At 32.8% G+C, this 20,366-nt stretch overlaps 1 protein-coding gene across 6 annotated transcripts in view; it reads left to right on the forward strand.

Moving 5' to 3' along the window:
- Mtmr6 (Myotubularin related protein 6) overlaps positions 1-20,366 on the forward strand; it is a 401,631-nt gene that overhangs the window by 301,961 nt on the left and 79,304 nt on the right. For 3 of the 6 annotated variants that reach the window (XM_090393272.1, XM_090393273.1, XM_090393274.1), the window contains 2 exons: positions 1,330-1,469; positions 12,223-14,371. In XM_090393272.1, the coding sequence (XP_090249398.1) occupies positions 1,330-1,469; positions 12,223-12,369 (287 nt within the window). In that variant the 3' untranslated portion in view covers positions 12,370-14,371. Of the gene's footprint in view, positions 1-1,329; positions 1,470-12,222; positions 14,372-20,366 lie in introns of those variants that run through there. The other 3 variants (XR_016548365.1, XR_016548364.1, XR_016548366.1) reach the window with 2 other exon arrangements.

Raw genomic sequence — 20,366 nt, forward strand, 5'->3', positions numbered from 1 at the left:
GCTAGAACATACACTAACAAATGACCTTGCAGTTCTAGATGAATACTTCAGCAAATGGAGATTATGCCCAAATTCTAGCAAAACAGAAGTTTCATGCTTCCACCTGAACAATAACCAGGCTAATAAAGAACTCGTGGTCTACTTCAACCACAAACTGCTAAGCTACAACAGATTCCCAAAATATCTGGGCATCACTTTGGATAGAACTCTATCTTATAAACCACATCTCGTTAACACAGCATCCAAGCTAAAAACACAAAAAAATTTACTGCAAAAACTATGCAGAACAACTTGGGGGTGCATCAGCAACAACGCTTCGCTGCACTGCTCTTGGTCTCATTTACTCTGCAACTGAATACTGTTCACTCATATGGCTGAACAGCGTCCGTGTGTATTTGGTTGATGCTCAGCTTAACACCACTATGTGCCTTATTTCTGGAACTGTGAAATCAACTCCAACCTACTGGCTCCCAGTGCTAAGCAACATTCTACCTCCATACATCTGCAGATCCAGCTTTCTTCTACATGAATACAGCAAAATCATGGAAATCCAAAATCTTCCAATCCACAAAGACATCTCATCCCTAGAAATAAACAGGCTAAAGTCAAGGCACCCTCCAATCTTAACAGCAAAACATCTTGCAGAGGCAAGTTTCAACATGAAGGAAAAGTGGAAAGAATCCTGGTGTAACACTTCAACAAGGGAATTCCATGAATTAGTGGACCTAACACAGATGCCTTCGGGTTTTGACCTACCTTGGAAAACTTGGCCTACCCGTAACCGAATCCGCACCAATCATGGCAGATGTGCAGACCACCTTTACAAATGGGGCATGATTGCCTCACCCAGGTGCGACTGTGGATCACCCCACCAGACAATTGATCGTATTACAGCAGAATGTGCCTAACGTGCACACATGAAATGAAAACCTGTCGGACTTCATCCATGCTACACCAAGTGCAGTTGACTGGATAATCAACCCAGACATACAGTTGTAGTCTTGAATGTCTCTTTTATGACTGTATTATGTCTTATTAATGTACATATGTCTATTATTATGTTCATATATATTAAGAATTAATGTTATGTAACTTTTCATGTGTGAGCCATACACTAAAAAAATAAATAAATGCATATTGCTTGGCAATATTGGTTACTAGTCTTGAGTCTAGGAAGAAATTATTTTAGTTAATATAGATTTAACAACCTATTTGTTAACATACTAGTTTGTTGAGGAGAAGAGGAAAGATTTTTCTCTAAAATGGATAAGTGAATCTCGGTGATTTTATAACATAAGATTTTCTGTTAAATTATTTGTTTATTTTCAGAAATAAGTGAAAGGAAGTTGGACAATGCTGTATTTCAACAATTGAAAGACGAACTGAAATCTGTAGCTATTGATTGGAAGTCATTTCGAAATATTCGGCAGTGTATTTGCTCTACTCCATTTGATCATTTTAGTAGGAAAGTATGTAGTGTTTTTCTGGTTTACATGTCTACTTCTGTTTGCCTTAAATTTTTATTTTGTATTTCAAATATGAGACAGAGAGTGAGAACTTACTAGAATGCCATTTTGTATATTATTACTTGTTTCATATTGTGATATTAAAATTTATGTTTTTGCAAGTTGTACTATATTTTGTAGTATCATAGGACATCATATGCAGTTATAGATGAACTAAATGTATCAATCCAGTGTACTAGTTTTCTTTACTTGCTTTGGCTTTGATAGAGTGGCCAAGTGATATTTGATCATTCTTGAAACTGTATTTATTTATTTTACTCGTATATTACAGTTAGTAAAAGAGGAAATGTACATAAAGAGAACAACTGTAAAAGGTGTCCAATTCAAATTTCTTGATGTAATTTTATTTGTTTATATGATATTTTGATATAAATAAGGCTGCAGGGCTTCATGATATATCACTGCATATTTTGAAGAAATGTCTCAGGAACTTAACAACAGCATTGACTCTTTAACATGAGTCTTAAATTGGGCCAAGTTCCAAAGGAGTAGAGAGAAGGCAAAAACTGTTCTCCTCCATAAGGAGATGATACAAATAAGGCTTTTGAATTATTGGCCAGTCTGTGTGTCTGGAGTGGTGGTTAAAAGTGTTAAAGAGGGTTCGTCAGGACATATATTCAAAATTGGATTGTTAACAGCAGCATTCTCTATCTCTACTGTTATTTGTCATCTAGATGCATTACATTGTGAAGGGTAGTGGTATTAAACCTGATATCAATATTTGATATGTTATTGATTTGTTACTGCTGTAACAAATATGGCATGAAAATCAGTAATAAACAACTTTGGTTTAGTGAACAAGGGAAGGGTGATCATTATGGGTGATTTTCATTATGTTAATATAGATTGAAATGAAAAGATAGCTTTTGGATATAAGAGAAATGAATTTCCTGAGAGAAACTATCTTACGCAGTATGCAAGGGAGGGCACATAAGGATCAATAGTCTGAGATCTAATCGTTTAATTGGAAGATGTGATTGTGAATGAGGTATCACATTTCTTTCCAGTTGGTGAAGGTGACCATGAAGTGATCATCTGATGACTTCTATGAGGAAAGAATATATGTGTGGAACTGCAAGGCCTGTCTTAGGACACAGCTTGAAGCTATAGCATGGAATAAGAAGTTAAGCAGGAAGGAGATAAATGATGCTTGGGAAGTGACCAAGAGATAATTAACATCGTCATCATTAGCAACATCATGTGTGTGAATGTATTCAAAGATCAAAAGGATGAATGAATGGAATAAGGATGAAATCTGCAAGAAGAGGAAGCAAACGTTGGCAAAACTGGGTCACCTTCCTAAATATGGAATAGCAAAACTGCAAAATGAGTAAATTAGTAAACCAGGCCAAGAAAAATTCTAGAGAGTTTGTTCAATATGTTACAAGTAGATAGAAGAATGATTATGAAGTGATGAATGTGATTATGTTTAAAAGATGAAGATGGTAGTTTGGTAACTGCTACAGAGGACATAGTTAAGGTATTCAGGAAACAATTCATTGGGATGTTTCATCATCTTCAATGTGAAATCACGAGAAGCTCAAGTATAGAGGAAATGGGAGAGAGTGGCTTACTTGTGATTGAGCAGGAGGTATATGAGGAAATAGTAAGCTTGATGTCAATAAGGCAATAGGATTTGATGATATATCACCACACATTGTAAGGGAATGTTCCAGGGAGTTGGCAGTAGCCTTGGTATGCTTGTTTAATAAGAGTTACATCATCACAGGTCCCAAGATAGTGGAAAGATGGTAAATTTGTTCCACTTCACAAAGGTTGTGGCTGCAAATTATAGTCTAATCTGTATATCTGCATTGTGGTTAAGATATTGAAGAGATTAGTGAGAGCTAGGTATCAGAAAGCTGTAGATGGGGTGCAGTATTGGTGCACTTTAAGGATCTGTTTTGGGACCATTGTCGTTCACCTTGTATATTAATATTGAGATGGGCTTAACTGGAGATATGCAACTGTTTTCAGATGATGCAAAATTGGGAAGAACAATGAGGAGTCAACCAAATGTGACTTTAAAAGAGTGCTTGAATATATTTTATGAGTGGACAAGTGAGTTGAATGATCAGTTCAGTTTTGCAAAGTGTAAGTTTCTGAAATTTGGTAAGCAACAATGGAATGCAAAGTATACATTTGGTGGGAAAATTTTGAAGGTAGAAGAGATGAGAAATCTGAGAGTATTGGTGGACAAGGACTGAAGTTCAGGATTCGCATTGCACAAGTTGTGAAGCCATCATATCAGATTATGGTCATGATGCACAGGATGTTGATGTGTAGAAATAAAGTGGTTATGGTTTCGTTGTATAAAGCCTTGATCAGGACTCATATTTATTATTGTACACAGATTTCGCCTGATTTTATGATGAGAATATATTAGAAAGGATCTAGAGAAAATTCAAAAGTGGTAACTGAAAGACCAAAACTAGTATAAATAGCCAGGAACATAGAAAAACTTCAAATACATTCTGCATTTAGTACCTTTAGAAGAAGTAACAATTTCAGCTATTGGGACATAATATTTAGTGAAGATAGCAAATTAAATATGGAAATAGACAAGAGAATTAGTAAACCTGCATAGATGGAGTCAATTAATTTTTATGGCATAAGAGAGAAATTAGTAAAAACACTAATCTAAACCTAATAGTATACATGACATCATTCAAGCCAGTTTTAACTTATGAATCTGAGAGCCAGATTAGAAGAAAAACATTTGGTCAACGACTGGGTCCACATATGATTAAATTGTTCTGGGAAAAATTAGGGAGTGGACAGATGGCATCAAGTTGCAGAACCATATTAAAAAGGAAAATATTAAAAAATATCTTAGCATTGTTAGCATTCAGGAATATGTGTGTGCGTGCACGCGTGCAGAGCTACTCTCAGGAAATATGGTCACTTGAATAGAATGGGAGATGAAAGATTAGAAAAATAGGTGTTTAATATCAAGATGGCAAGAAAAAGACTCAGTGGAAGATCAAGATGTAAGTGGATTGTTGCAGTTTTAGAAGTCTTAGAAGATTAAAATATAAGAGCTAACAATATTGGAGTCTTGGCAGATAACAATCTAGTTTGGAGGCAAATTATCAACAGGAAGTTAGTAATAATGTAACTTTTTCATGTAGCACCATCATATTATCCTATACATGCTGCTTTAGAGTCTACATCAGGAATTGGTCACATAACGTTATTAACATTTCAATGTTAGCAACATTTGGACTTCGGTGTAGTGAAATATCCAATGGCTTATTATATTGGTTGAATTATGCCAGAATAAACTGTTCTGACCAGAGCTCTTAGAGTTTTAATAGATAGCATGTCGAAGTTTAGAGAGCCATATAGCCATAGATTTGTAAATACAACTCAGATGATAATTGCAGTACTGAAATGAACATTGACATGTAAAGATAAGGAAGTCAGTCATTTTGCCTCTTTATAAGGCTTTGAATACAACCTCACTTGACTATTGTGCACAGATCTGGTCTACCAGTTTCTTAAGTGATGTGATTTGGTTGAAAATGAAGAGAGTGCAAAGCATGGTGTTAAAGATGATACCAGGACTGTGAAATACAGTTTATGAGAACAGATTGAGGAATTGCATACTGTAGATACTAGCAAGCAGGGGAAAGATGGAAATGATATGAAAGTTAATAAGTGTCCTACAAACCTCTTATAGAGTTTGCAGGACACTTATAGGGTCATATAGGATACTAGTAGACAGAATTTTTTATTTTATGGAGGGCAGGGAGAGGACAAGAGGCCATCCATGGAAGTTGAGAATGAATGCAATCAAGAAAGGGGTGAGAGCTAGATTTTTCTCTCAGAGTGGCATGTGATTATCATGGCTTTGCTTTGGAGGTGGTGAATGCAGGTAATGTGATGGGATATGAGAAAAGGTGCGACAGCTGGTATTGGTGATATGTGAACTTCCTTGATGAGTCGCTGACTCCCTGGAATCTCTGGTAATAATAATAATTAAACTTTTTTCATGTATATATATCAGAGTATACCTGAGTGGTTTATTAACCTTTCAGTTAATATCACAGATTTAGATCCAGGATTTTATTTTAAAAATAAGTTAACTTAAAAGATTGAGTGAGAGGCAGAGTTAAATTCAAATTTAATATCTTTATTTACAAACAAATAATAGTGTAAATTTTAAAGTTCCATTTTCTTTGTGGAACTTCTACTTCTTCCTTATCCTTGAGTACAAAAAATTCCCAATTTAAACACCACAGTGTTTAATTAGAATACATTTTCTGCATAACGTATTAAAAGGAATTGTTTTGTTGCTTTGAGAAAAGCTATATAATTCTTCTAAATACATCTTTATTTACACCTCAACTTAGTTTCCTTTGAAAGAAATTCATTTGTTAACTTTGGGATAACTATTTCTTTTCCTCAAAATACTCTTTTCCACTTTTTTTGCTTAAGAAATCCTTTAAACTATACTGCAAATTTTAAACTTTTGTTTTACTATACAGTAGCTGTTCTATTCTCTCTCTCTTTCTCTGTATATCGACTTCCTTTTTGGAAATACCAACCATGCAAGAACACTACTGCCTGGTGCAGAAAATAACATGGTGGTGAAACAAAAATAAAATCTTTGTTAGAAGTTTTTCCACTTGGTTATACTATAAATTAAAGATACCAAGAAATTATATACTTTGTTTAATTCTTTATCCAAGTGTAAGCAAAGTTTACACCTGAAGTATTTTCAGGACATGGCAACTAATATATAGAGGCTAATGACTTCACATCACTTTCCTTAGTATCTCATAATGCAAAACACATTCTTACGGACATGTATAATGCTGTGCATTATGGGAAGGATCACTACTCAGACCAGTTTCGACCTTTATTGAGGTCTCATCAGTGGGAGCCAGTCCGTGCGGTTAGCCTAGTGGCTTTGCGCTTCACAACCATATGCCTGGGAAAGGAGTGTCCTAGGTTTGATTCCCGTCTACGACGTGAGGAGCTTAAGGATCTTCCTCAGCCATAGCCAAGTTAGCCGGTCTTGGGCGTGGACAGCCAGTTTATCGGGGGGCGGGGTTTTCATCCTGCAAGCAGGCAAACCGTCCCCGTGAACACACACGGATCTACAGTCATAAAAATACTTAACCCCCATGAGGGGGGAGCTCAACTCGCCCCAGTAGGGACAGGGGGGAGAAATAGGGAGGAAACTCCATACAAATAAATAAATAAGTGGGAGCCAGACCCAGAGGTGAATAGCATTATACATGTCCGTAAGGAATATGTGCTTTGCATTATTGGATACTAAGGCAAGTTATGTGAAGTCATTAGCCTCTATATATGAGTTGCCTTGTACTGAAAATACTTCAGGTGCAAACTTTCTTTCCTCACACTTGAATAAAGGATCAAGAATATAATTTCTTGATATCTTTAATTTAAAAAAATACATCGCTTATTATGTAAACAAGACTACAGTTCTTTGATGGTATAAAAACATTGTAGGAAAGTTCAATATTTTCTTCTCTCAAAGTTTTTTAAGATACAGAGATAAAAACTAAATTCAAGGTGAGACTTTTTTTTTTTATAAAAAAACCAAAAAAAAAAGTAATTTCTTTAATACATAACATTAGTAGTAAAGAAATTTCTGATTATAAGAGATAATGCATTTTTGCTATATATTTAGGAATTATTTACATACATGATAAAATTAAAGGTTATCCTTTCCTCTTTATTTACTTATTTAAAATCAGCCATCAGTAAAAATGTAACAAAAAATCATCATCAAATTCCTGCCATGTACCCTCAAGGGGTGAACAGGATATGCTAGTACTACATGAAAAATTTACATCATTACTAACTTCCTATCTACAATTTTCCTCCAAATCAGTCTATTACCTGTCAAGACTCCAACATTATCTGATCTTATATTTCTGTCTTCTGAGGCTCTTTTTACTGTACCAATCCACCTATATCTTGGTCTTCCTCTGAGTCTTTTTCAAAACAAGTGTTCTCGGGGCAGAGAACATTTGTTTTGCTAATCTTTCCTCTCCCATTCCATACCACCTGAGATTATCTCTGGTAACACATTCCTGGATGCTAACAGTGTCAAGTTCTTTCCTAATATCATCATTTTTAATATGATATTGCAACTGATGCCAGCTGTTTACATCACTAATCTTTCTCAGGACTCTCATATCTGTGGTCTCTAGTCTTTGGTCAAGTGTTTTACTTCTGACCTAGCTCTCAGATCCATAAGTTAAAACTGGTTTGAACAACACTGTCTTGTATACAGCTAATTTAGTGTTCTGACTAATTTCTCTCTTATTCCATATGAATTTATTCATTTAACTTCCCACCATACCAGCTTTGCAGATTCTGTTGTCTATTTCTATATTTAATTTACCATCTTCAGTAAAAATTGTGCCTAAGTAGCTGAAATGTTTTACTTGTTCCACAGGTTCTCCATTCACAACACAGTTGACATTTTCAATGATTCTGCCTATTTTCATTGTCTTTGTCTTTTTAATGCTGACCTTCATACCATATCTATTACAACAGTTATTCAATTTAGTCTTGCAGACTAAATCTTACAGACTTGTAGTGGATTTATTTAGAAGTATTACATCATCCACATAAAGCAAAGAGCTGAGATTAACATCTCCAATTTTGATGACAGGTTTAATACTACTTTCCTTCATAATGTGATCCATATAGATAATGAATAACAGAGGGTATAATGTACATCCTTGTTTGACACCAGATTTTACATTAAACCATCTTCCTGTAGAAAGTTTTTTACCTTGGGTATATACTATGTTAAAGGTACCAAGCAAATTTTATAAGCTAGGTTTTAATCCTTTTTCCCCAGTAATCAAACAGACAAGTAAGTCAAGTTTGAGTCTGCACGTAGTGCAAGTGTGAGGCAACTCATGGTAAAGGTGGAGTAAGGACCTGAATAAAGGTCGAAGCCAGTCTGAATAGTGGCCCTTGCCTTTAATGCATAGCATCATACATCTCCGCAAGGGGATGTGTTTTGCATTAAAGTAAAATACTGAGGAAAGTGACCGGAGCTTACTCCACCTTTACCACGAGTTGCTCAGCTTGCACTACGTGCAGGCGCAAACTTGACTTACTTGTCTGTTTGCTTACTTGGGAAAAAGGATTAAAACCTAGCTTATAAAAATTGCTTGGTATCTTTAACATTTTCCTGTACTTCCTTCAATTCTAACTACTGACTTACAACTCAAATAAAGACTTAGTATGGCTTGATATAATGCCCCATTGATACCATGTAACTGTAGTGTTTTGAATAGCTTTTCTCTTGGTACCTTGTCATATGCTTTTCCAGAAACTTAAATACAGATCTTTGTTATATTCCCATGACTTCTATTAATTGTCGTAAAGTGAAAATCTGATCCTGACAGCCTCTATTTGGCCTGAATCCAGCTTGTTCTTCACTAAGTTTCCCTTCTACAATCCTTCTCAACTGTTTCTCAAGTATACTTGCATAAATCTTACCAGGAACACTCAGTAGAGAAATACCTCTGTAATTCTCACATTTGGTTTTATTTCCCTTTTTATATATAGGTACTATGAGAGCTCTACTCCAGTCATCCAGAATTCGTCCCTCTGTCCAGGCTTTCTGAACAATATCAGCTACTCCTGCTGCCTTTTCACCTTTCAGGCCTTTGATGGCTTTTTCTACTTTAAGTATGGATATGTTTTCCTGACTGAATGCCTGTTGAGTGTTTTTTACTACTGTGCTATCATTGTTTGTTTCATTTAGCAATTTTTCGAAGTAATTACTCCATACTTCAAGGATATCTTTTTCTCCAGTTTTCATTTCACTTTTATTATCTCTAATTCCTTTTACAGCACTCTCTCCTCCTTTCCTGAGCTTCTTCGACAACCTCCAGAATATCTTGCCACCTTTTTGATATTTATTATTATTATTATATGACACCTCTAGGGAGTCCAAAGACTCATCGAGGGAGGGCACCTACTCTAACAACTCTGTCTAGTCTATAGCTCATTCTAACTGTAACTACACCAACACCATCTATTGCCCCACCAACACCACAACTAGTATTTCCACAGGACTTTGCAAAGCCATTTTACAAGATACTACATGGAACTACACAAATTGGAGCAAATGGTAACAGATTTGATGATATGGATACAAGGATGATTGATGGACAGTTACCAAAGCATAGTGTATGAGAGCAGAATCTCAGAGAAGGTCGGTGGCCAGCAGTGTGCCACAGGGCAGAGCTCTGTGCTTGAACTGCTGATATTTAAATTGTACTTTAATGATATAGAAATATCCAGTTGCTGATAATGCAAAAATTATCTAACATCATAATAGTTAATTTAGGTGATGTAGAGAGCTGGCAGAACAATTTAAATAGGCTGAGCATATGGGAAAAGGATAATTCCTGTTTAATGTGGAAAATTGTCAGCCATGTTTGTGAAGATAAGATTACAAGGTGTGTTCTACCTTAACAGAACTGTACTCTAGAAACTTGATAATGCTAGAGATTTGGGGATATTACGGGATGGAACTGAAGTATGGGAGTAATATTGCAGGAAGGGCAAATTAGCTTCATAGGATTGTTTGGTTATTCAAGAACTCCTAATAAACAGAAATAAAGAACTTATCATTCCTATTTATAGGGTGTTGGTATGGCTACATCTGGCCAGAAATGAGTGACCAAGATGGTGAGTAGTCTATGAAATGCTCTCTGAGGATAGATCAAGAGTTTTGATGTTGCAGAAATTGCCCGATAAATGGAAAAGAATGTATATAGAAACCTGTAAATTACTTCAAAGGTTTTACAGGATTGATGTGGAAGAATTTTTTCAGTATTGAACACCTGAGGCAAAACAAGGCATCATGCCTGGAAATCGAGTAAAAGTGATTGGCAAGAGTGCCAGTAGAGTTGGGATTGGTTGTAGAGTCTGTTATTTGTGCTTTGTCATTAAATGTGTTAAAGATCAGGTATGATAGATATTATGTTGATAGATTAGTGTGAGCCTACTATGATGAGTCTTCAGACTCCATGGAGCTGCCTGTGCAATAGTAATAATAAAATGCCTTTGGAAAATCCTTAAGTATTGTGTATATTCATTCCCCCCATCAAATAATCCCTTATCATGGTTTATATTCCGTAATTTGGGACTTTCATCTTGTCACCTGCAAGAGATAAAACCCTTTATACTCCTCAGTGATTTAGCCTGCTTGCTACAGAGAATTATATACGTGGAGTATGGTCAAGTGCCAATCAAAAAGAATACTGGGGAAAAAAAAATCATTCAGGGGGAAAAAAAACCAACCCAAAAATTTACATCATCATCATCATCATCAAATTCCTGCCATGTACCCTCAAGGGGTGTACAGGATATGATAGTATTACATGAAAAATTTACATCATTACTAACTTCCTATCTACAATTTTCCTCCAAATCAGTCTGTTACTTGTCAAGACTCCAACATTATCAGATCTTATATTTCTATCATCTAAGGAACTTTGTACCGTATCAATCCACCTATATCTTGGTCTTCCTCTGGGTCGTTTTCCTGCCAACCTGGCAGACAACACTTGTTTTGCTAATCTTTCCTCGCCCATTCTGTTTAAGTGACCATACCACCTTAGATTAGCTCTGCTGACACATTCCTGGATGCTGACAGTGTCAAGTTCTTTCGTAATATCCTCATTTTTAATATGATATTGCAACTAATGCCAGCTGTTTACACCACTAATCTTTCTCAGAACTCTCATATCTGTGGTCTCTAGTCTTTGGTCAAGTGTTTTACTTCTGACCCAGCTCTCAGATCTATAAGTTAAAACTGGTTTGAACAACACTGTCTTGTATACTGCTAATTTAGTGTTCTGACTAATTTCTCTCTTATTCCATATGAAGTTATTCAGTTGACTTCCTACCATACCAGCTTTGTTGATTCTCCATAATTAATTTACCATCTTCACTAAAAATCATGCCTAAGTAGCTGAAATGTTTTACTTGTTCCACAGGTTCTCCATTCACAACACAGTTGACATTTTCAATGGTTCTGCCTATTTTCATTGTCTTTGTCTTTTTATTGCTGACCTTCATACCATATCTATTACAACAGTTATTCAATTTAGTCAGAGAATCTTGCAGACTTGTAGTGGATTTATTTAGAAGTATAACATCATCCACATAAAGCAAAGAGCTGATATTAACATCTACAATTTTGATATCATGTTTAATACCACTTTCCTTCATAATGTGATCCATATAGATAATGAATAGCAGAGGGTATAATGTACATCCTTGTTTGACACCAGATTTAACATTAAACCATCTTCCTGTACTTCCTTCAATTCTAACTGCTGACTTACAACTCAAATAAAGACTAAGTATTGCTTGATATAATGCCCCATTGACACCATATAACTATAGTGTATTGAATAGTTTCTCTCTTGGCACATTGTCATATGCCTTTTCCAGATTGACAAAACTGAAATACAGATCTTTGTCCAAAAATTTACATACTATTATAATTTTAGTTAACTGTTCATATTTATTACAAACATGCTTATTCTCATTCCTGAATGGTTAATATTCTTAAAACTGAACTTTGAGAAGTGTGTAGTTTTAATTTCTAATTTTTTTTTTTTTTAAATGATTCCCAATTTTTCATTTGTGATACGATGTAATCAATTTTATTTTTTAGTTTCACTGCTGGAGCTGTGGAGAAGTTTTCTGTGTCCGTTGTATTGATAAACGAATTTCTCTACCAGGCCACTTTACGAAACATCCTGTACCTGTGTGTCGCCATTGTTACAAGGTACTCATGAGGACTAATTCAATAGATTCCTAATCATACAACCATAGGAACACTAAAAGTTTATGGTTGTGTTCTTTATCTTCTGCTATCTTGGAAATCTGTACTTATTTCAACTACATTCCAGTTAAAGATCACTGGAGTTGAAAATGCCAGAACACTATGTGAGTGCAACAATCATTGGAGATAGCTAAATTTTCATTTATTTTTGTATTTCATAAGCATTTGAATTAATTATGTTATAATACTACCATGGAAATAAAACAAAAAAAGTGCACATGTTGAAAATCTGGAGTACTCTGGTACATAAGGCCATAGTGGAGAATATATGTCTCTATGCACCATTTATCTTCTGCTGTGTTTGAGAAAATATTCTAAGAAAGTATGCTTTAATTTAGAGTTTATACCCTTTGTGCTTTTTTTTTATGATTGCAGTATGTAGATATGTCTACAGCTGATTTAGTTCGTTATTGCTCTATAGAAAAATATCTCATTTTGTAGAAATAGTAATTAGTGAACTAAAGATGTACAGTTGTCCTAAATTGTTTATTTTTATAAATTGAAATTGGTTATAATGTCATCCTGTGAATGTAGTCAGTGTGTTTGGTTTTGATATAAATTGTTTTTCTAATAACTATTTATCTGTTAAATGTGAATAATACAGCCAGTATCATTTAGTGTAGCAATCCTGGTCTGTTGTTCTCACTCTTACATAAATGTATAATTCAGCAAAACAGATTTATAAGTTTAATTATTGGTCTTGCCAGTTGATTAAGTAGAGAAATTATTAATTTGCCTACCAAAGATATATTTTGTCTGATTGCTAGTTTTAATTATATTTTTATTAATTTCAGGATTCCAAATTAGTTAGCCCATGGAGAAATGTAATATTCTGTTTACAATTTATTGGATGAGATGACTGTATGTCAGCATAACATAGCCCAACATCTTGAGCATTGAATGAACTTGAGAAAATGCATCAAAAATATATATCCATTATAAGCTATGAAGTTTATCTCATAATACAAAAATTGAAATAAGTGAGATGAGATCAACCGATTACTCAGTTTCCCAGCTACTTATTCTGTTTTATGTTCTTAATTCTACAAATCACAGAATGAATGCTAAACACTATTTAGAAGACTTTTTTTAATCTTAATTGCAAGATATTTATGTCAACTTTATACATTTATGTTGTGTTTTCATAGATGCATAACCATTACTGAATACATATTAGTACTTGTGATACTATAAGAAGCATTTCAGTGACTAAAGTCTTCTAAAACTCACATTATAAGTACTCTGTTCTAATTTTATTTAATCAGCCAATTTACAGTCTTTTTTTTTTTTTTTTTTTTAACCTTCATTTGTGAATAAATCACGTTTCATGGTTTGGCTGTAAATATTAGAAAATGTCTGTCACATTCTGTATTTATGAAGATTTATTCTAAACTGAAATGTGCACTCCAGAAACTTGTCATTTCTTGTACTCTTATTTTTTTTTACTAATTTTATTAATATTAATTTAAGCTGGATTGGTGAAATTTGCTATCGTTTTGTGTTATTTTGTGTAGATTTTTCCTGCATTGAAAACGTAATACTTGTGTTTGAATTGTTTGCCATGGTAATGATTTTAGTTCATGCTCAACCTATTCCCTTTTTATTCTGAAAAACAACAGCATTTGTAGTTGACTCATTATTAAATAACATGCTTTTATATTTGTAATTTGTTTCTTAAAGCTCTGCCCAGTGATCCACGTTGGCTTTCATTGAGAAGGAAAATAGATGTTTCTGTGGTAGCATGTAGTGCCTAGCACATTTTAAATATACCTCTTCATTATATATTAAGTGCTCTGATTTTAAAATCTTAACACTTAAGAGGATGTTTAACATCCTTTAAAAAGTTTTTGAAACTGAACCAAAAATGTAATCCTTTTTAAATATCTCTTCTAGGCATTTTCTGTATCATTCACATACTTGTTACCCAGTATCAGTATGAATGAAACATAAGTATATATAAATAAATGATTGTATTTTATTTATTTATTTATTTTTTTTTTTTGCAGAACAAAAAAAAAATATAAACTCCTAAGGAGGACAACTTTTTTTAAAAACGACTATTAAAATATTGAATATTGAATTTTTTTATTTTAATTTTTAACATTTTTTTTTTTTTTTGTAATGCAGGTCATCAATAAATCACAGTATCAAAAATGAATATTTTTTTTATCTTATGGGAAAAAAGCTAGTGGTATAGTGTGCTGCTAGGAAAAAGAATCCTTTGTATATTCTTGCTTACGTATAATGAGTAAAGTTAAAAGTGATGTTTATGATTATTCATACTGTGAACAGTGAATATATATATATATATATATATTAAATTTCAGGTTGAGTTTCCATAGTATCGAACTGTCCATAAACAGATGCTGGACATTTGTTATGATATTTTCTATTATAAATGTGTGTGTGTAAGAGGAGAATCATGTATTAGAGATTTTTATATTTTTATGCTGCAAAATAAATGCACTGGGTAGGTGTATATAAAAGTATTATATAAGTATCTTCTTAAGTCATTCAAAGTATATTACACAAAATATAAACTTTAGCTCTTTGACTATAATTATGAACATTTTTAGGTGATATTAATTTCATCATCATTTGTCATTATTATTAACTTTAAGATCCTTCCAGCAAACAGATAAGTGTATGTTATATATGTATGTATGTATTTTCTGAGATAAGAAATAAGGTAATCTACATCCTATGTATATATAGCTTGTTTTAAAGTTAAAGTGAGATATGAAGATTGAGAAATACTGACAAAATCCATGTTTTAAATGCTAAAAAATTCTAATTTTATCTGTGTGTTGCAAACTTACCTACTTTCAAATTAATATTTATATTACAAGTTATTCCTTTGAAATAAATAAAAAAAACTTTGAAAATTGTAATAATTTCTAATTGAGGTATTGCCAGAATTAATTTTGAAAGTGAATAAATAATTAAAAAATGCATTTTTTTTATATTTTAAATAGAACTCAGTATTAATTTATTTAGTTTTCATTATCTATTTTGAAAATGCCTGTACATGCACATCAAGAGGTTCTGTTCACTAGTCCTTGCCAGCTGATGTAGGTGTATGTATATATAGTTACTAAAGCAGAATAAATATCTACATTTCACGTGGATAATGTTTGTGTGTGCATGTGTATTTAGGAAAACATAATAAATATCTATTTCAAGCCAAGCAAAGAAAATAAATGTATTTGGTAGGAGTTTGATCTACATTTACCTCATTGAAATAGTTTGAACTATTCTGAAATGGTACATACAATGTCAATTTTTGGAAAATATGACTCAGGCTCTAAGCCCTTTCATTGATACTCTTTGCAAATTGTTAGTAAAGCTGTTTTATATTACCTTTCATATTTACTCATCAAATGATACATTACAAATAAAATCTTAAATTATATATTAAATTATAATATTTTTTTAATTTTTTGAGATACCAGATTTGTAAATCATTTTATGAAATTTGAAAGTACACTTTTCTTTATTAATAAAGCTTTTTATAGTGTATTCCATAGACACCACAGCAGATTCAAATTTTTGTGTGTTTAGGCATTTTCAAAACAGTCAAAATGTTATTTAGATTTTGTTCTTAAAAGTATAATATATTATTGATAGTGTCATGCCACTGTGCAATATTATTTTTGTAACTTAAATGCTTTTTTTTAATAAAAAATGAGGAATGATTTCTGTGAAATATAAATGCAAATTATTAAATCAGATTAAGGAAGGTGAAGCATTACTAGAAATGGAGGAGAAAAAGAAACGAAAAAAATAATGTATCATATGTGTGCTTTTATTAACTTTAGATCTCCATTTAATGTGGTATATTAAGAATGAAGCTAGATAACCTTCTTATTGTTCTTCTATTGAGATAGTTTTAGAATGTGTGAAAAAAAAAATTAAAATAACCAAAGAATGAAATCAGAAGCAATTTATCATTTTCTAGTCTCTTTGCATTACTTTTGCAGATTGTGTTAGTATTTATTAGTACTTAATGATAAGTGTTAATAGGATTCTCACTGACACCATCTCATTAAACTTCATTTGAAAGATCCATTTGTGTTTTTTCATTTCATTTGTTTAGCGAAAAAAAAAAAAAGGGGGAAAAGTTAGTTTCTTTTCAAGATGTGTAGTAATAAAAAAAATTAACTTTCCAAATATAGTATAATTTTTATGGAACTGTTCCTATACTGTTTGTATAGAAGATGTATAGAATGATTTAGATTTGAACTTTTTTTTTTTTTTTTCTGTTTGCCTTTTCTTACTTGATAGAAATTAAATTTTATCAAATGATATTTGAAATTGAATATCTTATGACATCAAAGGACATACACTGCAAGAAATTACTAGCAAAATACAAAAGATACATAGGCACAGCAATCTTTGATCCTTCCCTCCCCCACATTTCAAGATCTCTTTTCTAATCTGGTACTTATTCTAAAATATGTCAATAGGATGCCATGGTGGTTCAAGTTTAAAGTAAATGCTTAAAATTGCATTTTTGCAATGTACTAAATGGAAAGGTTTTGAACAGTCCCAGTTTGGTTTGATACATTTATCAAAAAAATTACCTGTTTGAGACTCCTTCTAGCATTGAACCTTAATGTTTAGTTATTACTTGAAGAAATCTGAGCTACTCACTCTTTGTATTTAGCATCATAGTTCACAGTTGTATACCAGAAATTAGTCTTACAAGTCAACAATAAAGTTTCTGGAATAATCCTATAGAAAGCATATCTGAATACTTACATACCAATGGCACTTGTCACAAAATGCAGTTGGTTCCATCACTTATTTATCCAGTCAACACTGCTTCAAACAGATTAAGAAAGACTGAGATGTAAGTAGAAGATATTATAAAGTAGTAGACATTAAGCTCAAAACATTGATGGACCTGACTTCAGAAAGATCATTTGGGATTATTGTCACTTTTAATGTTGATATCACTGATTTGTTGTCATTCAATTTTTAATTTTGAAAGAAAAAACAAAAAAATCACCAGAGGTCAAATCTGGAGAAAACACAATAGATGATCCAACTTTATAGTCATTTTTTATTTTTATTTATTTATTTATTTATTTATTTTTTAGAAATTGTCTGATAGTGAGTGTTCTTGAAAAAAAATGAACTTTTTTCATTCAAATATCCTTTCAAACTCCTCATCACAGTTCCTTTATTTAAATAAATTCCTTCAACATTAAACATCTGACTTAATTGTAATCTCTATTCTTTCATGCTTTCACAGTGCTGAAAAATATGGCAAACTATAATTTATGTAGGTGTTACATAATAATATAAGTACACAATATTTTAATTTTTTAACAAAAATAAAATAAAATAAAAAAATCTCTCAAATATAAATATCAGATATTAAGTCCAAATAAAGAAAGTTCATTGTCTTTTTTATCTGTTTGACTTACTGGTAATGTGACTTAAAGTTCCATCTGGAGGTGGTGGTAGAATTTTCCTCCTAAGAAACAGACATAACATACAGACCTTAGTTTGGATTCAGTTGCTTAAGCTGTGATTCAAACTAAACCAAATCACCCAGAACCATTTTTGATTGTCTCATCTTGATAAACCACTAATATGATCTCTATAGTTTCACTTGTACTTTTACTGGCCTTGCCCAAAAGTCAGTATTGATTTGATTGATTTAACTGGCACTCTGCACATTCATAATTGGATAAGGAAATGCACACTATTAATGCTATATCTGCAAGGACTTACAATTGTTTTATAAATGCATATGGTCATTATTCAGATTTTTTTTATCTATGGCCTATTGTCAATCTATTAGTTACAGTATATTTTATTTTATGTCTGTGTTTTTTTAACTACTTTTCTAACTGTTTTCAAAAATTAAAGTAAATAAACTTAGTCGGTGTGCTTCTGAAAAAATCCACAAGCTCTGTTGCAATTTGTATTTATAATAAAAAAAAAAAGTTCTTATTGTCTATTCACTATATTATAGTTCACTGTATTGCAATTTATAGAATAATTTTCTTTGTCATCAGACTTTTAAAGTGTTTGTGTGTGTAGGGGGTATGTGCTGCCCATCTTTTTCTTAATGTTAAATGGGTCTGCAGAGAAGACAAAATGTTGGATACATCTGGCCTGGTGGTCAATTTATAAAGTTGCTATCCTATCACTTAACCAGAAAGTCAGTAAACAGCTACATTTAGTTAACATAAAATATTCAGATATATAATATATATATATATATATATATATATATTTTTTTTTTTTTAATTTCAGGGTCTTTTATATTGCTGTCATGACAATATACATATAGATTTAGTTAACCTCATGTTAGAGGTTTAATGGAATATTAACAGCACTGAGAAAGGATTAAAACTAATTTAATACTGCCAATATTTCGTCTCCATCACAGAGACATCTGCGGGGATTACAAAAACTTTTTGTAACAACACACACACGCACACACACAAATACAATACAAAGTGAAACTAAAGTCCTATCTATGGGGTGCGCCCTCTATGGGCATTTGCAGGTGGCCTGGGATGTAAAGAGGGATCTCTGATAATTAAAGTTTCCCAAATTTTGGGAAGTTTAATGCAACCGTTTTTTAAATAGATTTAGTTAACATTGAACATTCTGTATTCTTTCCTCTTTCTGTACACAAAGAATCTTTATCAGGGCTTTTCAACTGAAGGTGTTTAGTAGGTCTCATACTGAGGCAGAGGTTTTTCCTCAGAAACTCAGATTATTCATCCTGCAAGACAAGCAAACTGGGCAAGAGAACACACACACAATTTACAGACATAATACACTGGCCTCATAGCATTAATTGCTTCACCTATAAATCCAAATCAACCGACTAGTCGTCTTTCTGTTGTTACTGTTAAGTGGATTATTAGGCCATTACTGTATTTATATTCTTTTGTATTTCCTTATGCACATGCATGATCATCATTCCCACTCCTGACTATGAATGTATGATTCTATTTTAGTAGTGCAGTATATTTTTGTTTTCTGGTTCTACTTATTACCTTTCTTTGTTATTAAGTGACCTTACATTTGAAGTTGTTCCTTCCTGGTATCTTTTTGTCCATTCTTATGTCCTATTACAAAAATGAATCTCATTGTTCATTTTTGCTACTTTGAGATTTACTGCTGGAAACCAGTTTACATAAGAGGTATATGGAAATGGCATTTATATACATAGTGCCAGGCTGCCTGAAGGAGGACTGTTCTCTAGGCGGACTTGAGAAAATTGACTGTAGAACCCACACTATTTCAAACTTTAATATAATGAGTTAGGGAACACAGGATGACAGCACTTGTCTGCCTCTCGTCACTGGGTGTTGTTTATAATTAGACATAAAATATTCAGATATATATATATTTTTTAATTTCAGGGTCTTTTATATGCTGTCATAACAATATACATATAGATTTAGTTAACACTGGTAGTTTTTGGGCCAGATATATCTGATTGGCTACTCATGTTGTAAATTGAACTGTCCCCACCCTCCCCCTCAGTCTCCAAAAGTTAGACAGGGCTAAATTAGCCTTGCCCACTCCCTATAGGATATAAAAGGTGTTAGTGAATTTGAATTAACAAATTCAAATTCATTGTTTTCTATGGCTATTTCCTTATATATATCATATTTACTTTGCCTTGTTTGCTGTCATGCTTATGTATTAAATAAACATGACAGCAGTTGATTGTCATATAGGTTTCCCAAACCAGGCTCTGTGAGGTTTTATGAGCTATATGAGGAAATTTATGTTTTTTGTCTGAACTACAACACAATTTAGCCTCTAAATTAAAGATACATTTTTGGAGATTGACTTATCTCTCAGGTATATTCTCTAATTTAAATGAAACAAATGTTTCATTGAAAGGCAGGCAACAAGGTTACATATTTCAAGGCTCAAGGTAAGATCAATATGCTCCAACACAAACTAAAGCTTTTGGAATGAATGCATTCTTG

The sequence above is a fragment of the Typopeltis vanoorti genome, chromosome 5 (assembly GCF_054136105.1).
Source record: "Typopeltis vanoorti isolate ZY-2024b chromosome 5, IOZ_Tvanoo_1.0, whole genome shotgun sequence".
Lineage (NCBI taxonomy): Eukaryota > Metazoa > Arthropoda > Arachnida > Uropygi > Thelyphonidae > Typopeltis > Typopeltis vanoorti.